We start from the raw sequence: 12611 nt of genomic DNA, 5'->3' as shown, positions 1-12611 counted from the left end.
AATGTGAAACTAGAATGTACATTTCCTGAAGAAAACGAGAATGGTGCTCGCACGTGGCAAATCTCGGCACTCGGTTGCTAGAGTGAAATTTTAGGAATTTTCATTTCAAGTCTATGCGACTTTTTTGGCCGCTTTTTCGTCCGCTGTGTGAGCATCGTTGGTTGGATCGCTTATAAAAGTCATAGCACACCTCTCCTCAATGAGCCGGTCGATTTGACACCTCATTCATGGGTCTAGGACAAAAGCTGCGGGACAAGTTACGCGGCGAATTTTTGTCCGGAAGAAGAATATCTCAGTATGCAAGATAACAAGAATGTTGCTTTGCAAGCACCATTAATAATTGTTGTTTTTCTCCTTCAATACAAATCTGTAGCAGAAACACACCGGCCTACATGATGATAAATAATCTTTGTCAGACACAGAGATACGAGATGTGGTACGGTGCACATGATAGCGAAAATAATTAGCCTGGTGTGCGCTGTACATCAAACGAGCAATATGCTGCTTCGCTAAGACAACTGTAGAATTTAGTTGAGAAGAAAATATTATACGTGTTGTAGAAATGACATAATTTCACTGTAAAGCACCGAGCTTTGATATTTATTACAGACATTTCCTCTACTGTTAGCTAGCTGACCCCCAAGCTTCAAGTGGTGCTTAAAGCAGATGACTCAGGTTGAAGAGGTTCAGCTGACAAAAGGGAGGGGGGAAAAAAAACAAAACGCGTAGTTAGGAAACCCTGATATAAAGTCCACTAATGTCTAGCTGTTTTGCAGCGAGACCGATGATGACTTAGAGTAGATTTTCAGACACTGGCTCTCCCTGTGCTCCTCATCCAAAAGCGCACACAAAACCCTGACAAATCGCTGTCCCAGCAGGCGCTTTACGGCCATGCCTGGAAAACTGGAGAGTGAGCGCTAACCCCAAAAAAAGCAACCCATCATGGGAGAGACAGGTTGGGGAAAAAAAGCTCGGTGAAGTATTAGATGTGGAGAGGATGTGTGCGCATGTGTGTTTGTGTGTGTGTGTGTGTTGGGGTGAAGCTTCCAGGTGTATATTTGTTTAATAAAAAACAGATAGAACAGGAAGTCATGCATTTTGTTGCTGAAAACATTGGCATGTTCAGACATGAGGAAGATATATGTAAGTGCTGTTAAAAATGACATCTCGAACATGTCTTGCCTCTAAATGACCTCCGACTCAAGCTTATGAATCTATGAACAAAATGTCATTTCCAGAAGCGCAGTACAGTGAATGAATGTTCCAGGGCTGACTTATTTCTCTGGAGAGCCACTAGAGACTCTGCAGTTATCCTGTTACGGCATGTTTTACAATGAGACAAAGACAAAGCCCAGAGACACAAACACACACACACACACACACACACACACCCTGCCTCAGAGCTTCATATAACATCCATTACGTTATATTACAGCTACTGTATGTACGTATATACGTATAAGTGTGTGTGAGTGTGTATAACTAGCAGCAGGAAGCTGAAAGAGCAGCAGATTATCATGTGTATGGCAGCAGTTCGAGTGGCTTTTGCAAGTTGGTTGGTGTTCAGTGTGAGCATGTTCTGGGTTGAGACGCAGCCGAGCTGAAGTCTAATGTGACTGTAGGTTGTAACCATACCTACGAATTAATGTGTGTGTGTAGAGAGAGAGAGAGAGAGAGAGAGAGAGAGAGAGAGAGAGAGAAAGAACTCAGTGGACAAACGATTCAGATGTTAAATGGAATTCAAAATGAAGAATTCAGAACTTTGAATATGGAATATTCAAAACACGGAATTTAGAACTCGGGACTGTGAAACTGGAACTCGGAATTTAACTCAGAATTTGACTCAATTCATAATTTAGAAAACCTAAATCAGACTTTGGAACTTGGAATGCAGAATTATTCATTCAGAATACAGAACAAATTTACAGGATATTGGAATTTTCTAAAAATAAATAAATAAATAAATAAATAAATAAATAAATAAATAAATAAATAAATAAATAATAAAATAAAATAGAAAAAATGTAAAAAATTCCCTGCCCAATCAAAGCTCCTGCGGGACTAGCTAACAGATCCTCAACAGACTCGCAATATGGTACTGAAATCCATTTCCAAATCCATTCCATTTCTGCTTGTGTGTGTGTGTGTGTGTAATTATTATAGCTGCAAAATACAATGACCAGTTTCCACCTTTTCAGTCAGTCTAACATCTCCTCCCTGCACAAAGCTCCAACAGGACTCTGGCTAACATCCTCATCAATCAACACACACACACAGATTCCCTTTAATTAACTCAACATCCCTTCACATCCCTTCACATCGACATGGTCGTGATCCCGTTGAGTAATTGTAATGATGTAAAATGAATGCAAATGGACAGTATGAATAAATCGAACGTATCAAACGAGCCTGAATCCAGACCAATGCTGTGGTAAGCCAGGACAAACAAAACATAGAGATCTGACACCTGTCCTTAGTGCAATACAACAATCACAACATTTATTTATTCTCTAATATATCTATTCAGTGTGGACATGTTCAAAAATTTGGGTAAGAAATGAGTTATCAAGTTCATTTGTGGCTAATGTTGAGCTATACAAGTCAGTAAGTGATGTGTACCGAAGCCTAATCTTTTATTCTAAACTTCACAACATTCTTTCAAGATTAATAAAACTGAGAAAGAACCTCAGGACGAATCTAATCCATAAAAAGCAAGAGGTCATGAGCCGAGGATGCTGAAATTACTGCCAAAAAGGGTTTTAACGTATCGCAGTACAAATACGCTGACAGGTCAGACAACTCCGAGCTGCCAAACAGCCAAAACCTCATACTGTAGCTGAACCATTGCTGGCCAAATAGCTGTGTAAATGAGTCTGAAAGTGAGACGTGAAAACATTCAGGACAGCTGTAACAAACCAAGACTAATCAATCACAGACAAACATCTTTCTGCAGTTTTTTTGAGTTTTTTTTTTCTTCATATTTCAAGATTTTTGCCTGTGGCCATCGATGGGTACGCATCATGTTGTGTCCCTAAATATACACCGAGATGTCATCAAAACACGTGCTAATATTTAAGCTTTTAAGATTCTTCTCACCGGTCCTAGCGATTATGGATAGACTAATAAGCCAAGATTCCTATTTAGAGTCTGTTCAACATCAGCAGGAAAAATTAGTGTGATGAGATTGTTTGCTTTTAAGAGAAAAATCTAGTTATGATACAGTGTGTGTGTGTGTGTGTGTGTGTGTGTGTGTGTGTGTAAGTGAGTGAGTGATAAAGGTTTCCACGGCAAGGATGAACATTTTGCACAAATATATACACAGAAAAGACATAACAGTTCAAGTGAAACATTCACCTGCACAAACCGAGGGACTGTAAATTAATAAAGGACTCATTGCCCCCTAGTGGTGAGAGGGTGAGAGTTAAAACTGCCAGAAATTAGATAAAATTGAGAAATAGTTTAGTTAATTAAAAAGTGAGTGTGTGTGAGAGAGAGAGAGAGAGAGAGTGTGTGTGTGTGTGTGTGTGTGTGTGTGTGTGTGTGTGTGTGTGTGTGTGTGTGTGTGTGTGTGTGTGTGTGTGAGAGAGAAAGAAAGAGGAGCATGAGAGAGAGTATGAGTGTGTGGGAGAGAGAAAGTAAAGTGCATGGGTTTGTTTGTGTGTGTGTGTGTGTGTGTGAGTGAGAGAGAGAGAGAGAGAGGGAGAGGGAGAGAGAGAGAGAGAGAGAGAGAGAGAGAGAGAGAGAGAGAGAGAGAGAGAGAGAGAGAGAGAGATTGAGTGTGCACTCTCACCTCAGGCTGGATGGCTTTGAACACTGGAGCATCCATAAGTGTGATCTGACCCTATGGGGAGAAAATAAATTATCTAGATTATCTTCAACCTGTACAGTGTGTCTGCATGTGGGTGGTCAGTGGGTTATGTTTAACTATACACTGTGTGTAAGTAAATGAACAGCAGGCTACATCGCCGTCTCTCTGAGCTCTAACAGTATGACTGAAGGAGTGTCAGCTGTATAAACAGCCACATCTGCTGTCTCTGAAGGAACTACTGTAACTCTATTAACACTCTTATTTACATGCAAGTCCACAACATTTCTCCTGTGTACTTTAGTGAAGAGGACCTGGGGTTATAATAAAAAGAAAGAAAGAAAGAAAATTAAAAACTTTAAATTAGTATTAATATTACTAATACTATATACTATTAATATAGTATAAATATTAAATTAGTAGACAAATTCATTTTTATTTCCTTATACAACAAACATAGATTTGTACAGTTTCTGCGTACGCGCTGGAGACGATGCCTTTTCTGCCATCCACGTCAAGGTTTCGAAGTTTTGTGTGTGTCAAGATGCTTTTCTGCTCACTACAGCTGTAAAGAGTTACTGTACACTTCCTGTCTCCTCTGATAAACCTCTCTCACAAACCACGTGTGTTTTACCACCTGTACAGCAGCAGCCACATGCTTTTAGTGCATTAGGCTTACGTGTGTGAAGATCCCAGGCGTAAAATCTGCGTTTCTCAAACAGCAGCCCAAACTGGAAACGCTGGATGTATACTCAGTAAAGCTAGATATATATTCATTCTCTGATCTTAACCAAGAGCTTTATCCTGGTCAGGGTCCAGATAGCTACTGTATGGAACTGAGCCGAGGATCACCGGATGTGAGGAGGGATAGAACGTTTTTTGCTAGAGAATGGGATTGTTCTGATTTCTTGCTGGAGCAGATGGAAGTGGGATTAAAAAGATATAGCTGGTGCATAACGAGTATTAGTTTGTAATGAGTCATCTATCTTTGGGGCTTTTTACACCTGGTCACTTCATGCGTTTTCTGTGATCCGATAGCTATCCGATGGTAAAAAGACCAGGTCTAAACGCCCTCCGAAACGGTTTCGAGACGGATATAAATCCGATCGCTCAAACCCCTTCAGGAGGTGGTCTGGGACGCATTTCAGATGAAACTGGACAGGTTTAAATGCATGTGGTTGTTCAAGCCACATACTGTATGTCAGCGCTCTACTCCTCCCAAACGGAAGTACGTCACTCGCAGGTGATCTTTCACCCAGGCGTCTCGTTGGGTCTTAAAATGCTCTGCTGCCGCCAGCGACAATGCAGCAAGCAGTAAATGCTGTTTTTTGTAGTATAACCGTCGTAACACGTTTTTCTGTCTTCTTTTTGAATGTGTTCTGAAAACCGCATACACCAAAATGTGTTCCATTTCAATTACCCCGAAAATGAGGTAAAATATATTAGCATTTTGGGCGGGAGTAGAAAGATCGGATCGATATCCGATTCGCCGAGACGCGTTTATGTGGCCTATTGTAAATGGAACAGTTTTAACAAATCAGATAGCTATCGGATCAGAGACAACACGTGAAGTGACCAGGTGTAAAAAGTCTCTCTTACTCACACACACAAAGAGAAAGCAAGCATGTCTTACTGCATATTCCTCTGGTGTGACCTTCAGCACATCAAAGACAACAGCATCGAAACTTTTCTTCAGCTCAGCCGAGCCCTTGTCACTCAGAGACTCTGAACTGCTGCTCTTCTGCGGGACATAACGAGAATCCATACACACAGTCACACAGGCATGTAGAAACCAGGTCTGCTCTCATTTTAAAAAAAAAACCTCTTCATCTACATAGGAGTTACACAGTTTTCCTCTTATACAAATATACGTTAGCTAGGATCTGCCTGGGGTCTAACGTTAAAACAGTAAAGGAAGCTTCTACTTAGTGAAGAAGAAAATTAAAGGTCTTTAAGCTTACGTGAATTATCATCACGACGCATTACATTTTGTCCATTTACCTCAGACAGGAAACCATTTAATTGTATACTTATTTATGCATACAAGTGTATAACAGTAGACTAAACCTACCACGAATATAAAAAAACAAAACACATTCATTAAATTCTACTTATGGAGTTGGTCATTGTTTAGTAACACACACGGACGCACGGACACACGCACGCACACGGTAACACGCACGCGGACGCACGCACACGGACGCACGCACACGGTAACACGGACACGGTAACACGGACACACAAATAATAACTGACCTCCGAAGTGATAGCAGTGGAGACAATGGGTTGGCCATTAGGGATGTCCATCATTCCCAAACCATCTGGCACTAGCACAGTCTTTTCAACATCATCATCCTCACCTGGTCGAGTTTGCCTGCCTGGCAGCCTGCACACGTACGTGCGTAGACACACACACACACACACACACACATACGCACACACACACGCGCACACACACACACACAGACAAGTATCATAATGCACCTCAGTTGGCATTGTTGTTGAGGACAACATCTTATGGTTTGTTTTTGTGATATTATATTATATTATCAGACAAGGCACAATGTAAGATTAAGCCACCCTGAAGTGAGGAGTGGCATCAAAGTGTAGAGAAATAATCACACAGTGTTTACTGTCGTAAAGATATCTCAAACCTTCCAGATATCTCCTAGTAATCTCTAAGGAGCGTCTGGAAAGAAGCGTGTGGTTATCGATTAGAGGGGAAACGAAGAACGAGTAGGAGATTTCAGATGAGCTTCATTTATTTTTTATTATTTATGCCACGCATTTAAACTTCATTTTGTTCTAGTCAAGATAAAGCAAGTCAGAAGAAGGAGGAAAGTACTTGTGTGTTTAAGCGCGAGAATGGGCAGGTGTTCATGTGGCTTTGCAGGCGTGTGCGTGTCTGTGTGTGTGTTGGCTGAAGCTGAAATAACAGGTGGTGAAATGTGTACTGCCTTAAAGCTTTCGCCAAGCTTTAACCAGAATTTGTGTTTTTCTCTCCGACAAAACTCACCAAGTCAATGTCAGATAAACATCCTGCCTGCTCTTCCGTCCACGCCACTCGGTACTGCGTTAGCCTTGCGCAGATTTCCACAGCAGGTCCCTGACAGAAAAAAAACAACAGAATCTTAGCATAAAATCTACGAACACAAGAGCACGTACACTGTATTTCCAGTTTCCTCCAGACGTAATAATACTGATATTAAATATATCCAGGGGAAGCGGTTTCAGGCAGCATCATCAAGGGCACCTCTCACCCAGCCCATAATCTGTTTATCCTCCTACTCTCTCGAAAGAGGTTCAGATGGCTGCAGTCCAAGACCAACAGGCTAAAGAACAGCTTTTACCCCATGGCGGTCTCCTTACTGAACTCTTCAACTCAATAACCCACCGGTGACAGTAAAATTTCCCTTTTCACACTGCAGAAACACTCACAATTGCAATAGATCAATGTATAGGTTTTCTGTCTATTCACATATATATCTGTTTTCTGTATATTTATAACTATATTGTATATTTATGCATTTTGTGTTATATATATATATATATAATCTGTACATACATATATACATATATAAAATATGTATATCTATTTATTATGTATATCTGTACATATGTCTATACTTTGCACCTCTGGTGAGATACTAACTGCTAACAAAGTTGATCCTAATCTATTAATAATAAACCCCAAACTGAGTGGTAGACAATATAAAAGGTAATACCGGAGCATCACCACTAGGTGGTGCAGCGACTTCAGTAAAAGCAGAAGAGAATTCAAAGAGCAGCAGCTTTGTTTTACAGTACAAGAGGTCATGGGGTTTATGAAACAGAGAACTGTAAATTCAAACAAGGGCATGGCGATGTGGGGGGGGGAAATCGATCAGACTAACGGTGACTACAGGATTTTCGAAAAACTATTCCCTCATCAATACCTCATGACGGAATGAAAGCTGAGAGCTCACAGCTCTCGGCGTGCGAATTGCTGTGCAGTGTGAAGCAAAAGCAACACCCTGTACCCTGTGAGCTCTGGCGGTTTGTACGTCTCATGTACATTATATATACACGTTTCTGTTCATTTACACAACCGTGACAAAAAACACTGACGTGCAACCGTGATGCAAGCACCGCCTTTCACAATAACACACCACCACTGCTGGCTTTTTAGCACCCGGAGCTGTGAAATGTGTGTTCACACCAGCTGAGCACGACATCATGGAAAATATTTATAATCAAGAGAAGCTGGAAGACTTTTAAAGAGAACGAAAGGCAGTAAAGCAAGTGTTTCATTTTGATCTGGAGATCTCTAAATATGCTTAAAGAACAGCATGAAATCAGGATTATTCTTCACTCTTTTTGCAAGGAACGGTAGAGAGGAAACAAATCAAAAATAGTTCACACGATCAAAAAGCAGAGGGATAATAAGAGAACGTTTTCTCAGCCGGCTCTGCAGATGTCAACACGGGCCTCGTACCAGTTTCAGAGGCCAGAACGTACAATTTTCACAGAGTTGCCATGACAATACGAGAGCTGTAGACGAATGTGGAAAGAAAGAAGAAGAAAAAAAGTCATCAGACATCCAGCAGGAAACAAATCACAGACTGAATCTTGGCCAAGGCGATGCCGCCTGCGCGCTGCCTCTGAGGACGGCCTTTCAGGAAAAATGGCAAGTTCGGTTCCACATAGCGCTTGTGCTTCCATCTGAACAGGTTCCTGAAGCTTTTGGTGTGAACAGGAAGGAAGTCAGGATGGAGAGCAGAGCAGCAATCTCCAAAGCACCTGTCTGCTGATGAGACACGTGAACAAACCCGGCACGTGTTAGACGATTCTCACAGATTCAAGGAGACCGAAGATCATACATTTACAATCGGAGCTCGTTATGTGGGTGTGTCCTGTGACACTAACAAAGCTGAGAATAGTTGAGCTTTATGCAAATACGGAGCGACTCGGTGAAGAGTCGGCCAGCAAGACTTAAGACCGTAGAGATCACGTGATCTGAGACCCAGAGCTCACACGACTTCTCCTTCATCTTGTATATGATATGATGTGAACACTAAAATCTCCCTCCAGAATGATTCATTTTAGCAGCAAGGCCATTTATTTAAAGCGCTAGCAGCTCCGCCCTTTGATAAACGTTGTTACTATGGCAACCATGATAGAAATGCCTACTGTCGACTTGACAGTGTAGAGACTGGAGACAAAAAGGATAAAAAAGAAGATTAAAAAATATAATTAATTAATAAATAAATAAATAAACAAACAAACAAACAAACAAACAAACAAACAAACAAACGTGTGAGAATGCAGCTTTATTTTTCAATTTTAACAGCTTTTAAGCTACTAAGCAAGGAAAAAAAAAAACATAGCTCCCTCGTATCCGTCTTTTGATAGCGACAATCTATCCAGCGACCTACGAGGAGAGAGATACGTTTCTCCTCAGAACATTAAACTGTAATTCACTCACAGACTTGGCCAAAAAGCCTGTATGCTGATTGATCCGAAGCACGAAGCAACGAAGCACGTGCACAGAACGCATTTAAAGGTAAAAAAGTGCCACCGTGTTTACTGCTGAACTCGGAGGCACTCGAAGATGAGAAAAAAAACACATTATCCACGTTGAGGATTCCATGCTTTCGTATTTAGCTCCCAAACTTTGGAATAGCCTTCCTGATAGTGTTCGGGGCTCAGACACACTTTCCCAGTTTAAACGTATATCTCTTTAGGTCAGGCTTACGCAGAACACTTCCCATAAGTCCATCAGATCACATGCACATCATCATCTAATGTTTCTCTTTCTACCCATCTCGAGACATCCAGAAATTGTACCAGCTCAGATTGTCTTCTGTGTCATGAAGATTTTTTGAGGATCCTGAGATATCTAGAGATTTTCCAGCTCCAGTTAGACTCTGCTATACTAAAGAGGAGACGCCAATTCTATGTGGTCTTTGAGGACAGCAACCACATCCTCATCCTATAAAATTAGTATACAGTCAGTAAAGTGCACCCCACCCCCAACCCTCCGAAACACACACACATCGACATACACACACACACACACAGACATACACCCCCCCCCCGACATATACATACCGCCAACATACACACCCACCAACATACACACACACCCCGACACACACACACCCCGACACCCCCCCAACACACACACACACCCCGCCGACACACACACACCCCGCTGACATACACACACACACCCCGACATACACACACCCCAACATACACACACACACCCCGACACACACCCTGCTGACATACACACACACACCGCCGACATGCACACCGATACACAAACACATTTGTCTGGCTTTACTCTTTTTTAAGTTGTTTTCATTCTGTGTTTTTTTTTTTTGTTTTTTTTTTTTTTTTGCATCACATGATCGTTCCTGTTCGCAGGTATTCCTGCACGGTGACATGATTTGCGTTCGGAAAGTGGTTGGTTCTCTCCTCTTGAGGGGAGAATAACAGAAAACGGATTCATTTTGCAAAGATTCGTACAGAAAAGGGAGGGATGGAAACTGGGCCACGTGTCAGAAGGAATTCTTGTATGCGAAGAGGATTTAAGAAATTAAGACCACACACACACACACACACACACACACATTTTCCTTCCGCTCAGAGCGCATCCTGACATGTAGAGTTTTTATGTCCGGTGTGTGTTGTTTGTTTAAGTCATTCAGCACAAAGCTCGTACACATCCACAGAGGAGAGGCGTTGGGGAAAGTTCCTCACTAGCCTCATTTACCACGCGTCTGCGCAGAGCTGAGGCCTGAACTGGATTTATAACGACAACAGGTTTACTGTGGACTAGAAGCACATCGGTGTGGTGCAGCTGCCAGTCATGCGGTTAGTCCAGTAATATTGTGTTTAATCCTCAGAGACAATGTGACTGTGGAAATTAAGCATGGACTGTACATGAGGGAAAAAGACGAACCTCAGGAGTTTCTCTCGTCTCGTTCTGTAACGCTGATGGATCAACAGACACCAAAACACTGATCTAATACCAACTTACCTAAAGAATAAGAATTTCATATATCCAAATTTTACACACACACACACACACACACACACACACACACACACACACACACACACACACACACACACACACACACACACACACACTTTATGTACCGCTTATCCTACACATAGTCACAAAGAAACTGGGGTCAGTCTCTCTCTCTCACACACACACACACACACACACACTTTACGGACAGAGAAAAAAAGCACATCATTGAGTTTCTTAAACATAGTCTAATCATGACTGAACACAAACTACATTTTTTTTGGTGAAGTGCTTATTACTTCTATATTACCACTTTATTTAACTTATCTAAATCTTATACAAACTCTGTATCCTGCACTTGCTGCTATTGCACTCTGGTTAGACCTAAACTGCATTTCGTTGCCTTGTACTTGTACATGTGTAACGACAAAGTTAAAATCTAATCTAATTATTATCTCCTTCATTCATTCATTAACACGCTTCATCTGAACGCAGCATTTTGAGCTAAACAGCGAGGACATCCTTACAGTTTCACTCCTTATATACAGAGCTGTAAACAGGACAAAACCTCAACTGTCTCAAGTCAGACCTGTAGAGGAACAAGCACTTAGTGCAGTGTGTGTGCTGATGCTGGAAAACTCAACAAGATCAAAATCCACTGAAACACACACACACGAGGAGGGAATCAAACCTTTAACCCCAGAGGGGTCTAACCAGTAAGAAATAAAAAAATTATTTAAATCACAGTACTAATTTTATATGTCGGTGTTTGAATCGACAGAAATAAAAAAATCTGAAAGGAAACAAAAGGTCTGTGTTTTGAGTCTTGTTCACTACGACAAAGTGAGAGATTTCAGCAGAGACGACGACAGAGCAAAGTGTTCAAGAGCGAACAATCTGACTTTGTCCACATCTCCCACGCTGCTACACTGTGCCACAAATACAGCAGGAAATCTGTACATATTGTAACGGTCGTCATGGAAACGTGTCATCCAGGAGGTTTTGTGGTTGTTGTGTCGTGTGGCAGACGTGTCTTCTTAAGGTGGAGGTACGTAAGCTACGCGGACGACCATGTAAACAATGCTGCTCGAGTCACATGACAAAAACAGACCAGGTCAATACATGTGGATAAAACACACACACACACACACACACACACACACACGCGCGCGCGCGCGCGCGCACATGCATCACAGGAAGGGAATGATAACGAGCATGTGATGAAAGTCAGGAGGTTTGACGCTTCTGCTTGACAAATTACAAGAATCTCCAGTCTGTTTTCTCTCCTTTTTAAAGAAAAAAAAGTGACGTGACATACGGCTAAGTACGGTGACCCATACTCAGAATTTGTTCTCTGCATTTGACCCATCCAAAGTGCACACACACACACACACACACACACACACACACACACACACACACACACACACACACACACAGCAGTGAACACACACACACACACACTGTGAACACACACCCGGAGCAGTGGGCAGCCATTTTTGCTGCGGCGCCCGGGGAGCAGTTGGGGGGTCCGGTGCCTTGCTCAAGGGCACCTCAGTCGTGGCCGGCCCGAGACTCGAACCCACAACCTTTGGATTACGAATTAGACTCTCTAACCATTAGGCCACGACTGCCCCATTTAAAAAAAAAAAAAAAAAAAAAAAAGAAAAAGAGTGAAATAAAGCCACAGGAATGAGCGTGTGTGTGTTAAATAAAGTTCAGATCTGACTTGAGAAATGAGAAGGTCTGAGTGTAAAATGGATGAAATCATGAAGTCGGATT

The 12611-nt window shown here is 41.8% G+C and overlaps 1 protein-coding gene across 2 annotated transcripts in view; it reads right to left on the bottom strand.

The window, feature by feature from the left end:
• Positions 1-12611, bottom strand: part of ralgps2 (Ral GEF with PH domain and SH3 binding motif 2) — a 90583-nt gene that overhangs the window by 51814 nt on the left and 26158 nt on the right. For both annotated transcript variants that reach the window (XM_047801552.1, XM_047801553.1), the window contains exons 2-5: positions 6822-6911; positions 6062-6191; positions 5439-5546; positions 3791-3841 (exon numbers count right to left, since the gene is read on the bottom strand). In XM_047801552.1, coding sequence (XP_047657508.1) covers positions 3791-3841; positions 5439-5546; positions 6062-6115 — 213 coding nt within the window. In that variant the 5' untranslated portion in view covers positions 6116-6191; positions 6822-6911. The remainder of the gene's footprint in view (positions 1-3790; positions 3842-5438; positions 5547-6061; positions 6192-6821; positions 6912-12611) is intronic.

This window comes from Tachysurus fulvidraco, chromosome 16 (assembly GCF_022655615.1).
Source record: "Tachysurus fulvidraco isolate hzauxx_2018 chromosome 16, HZAU_PFXX_2.0, whole genome shotgun sequence".
NCBI classification, from domain to species: domain Eukaryota; kingdom Metazoa; phylum Chordata; class Actinopteri; order Siluriformes; family Bagridae; genus Tachysurus; species Tachysurus fulvidraco.
The sequence above is the reverse complement of the archived record's forward strand: the minus strand, read 5'-3'. Positions and strand labels throughout refer to the sequence as shown.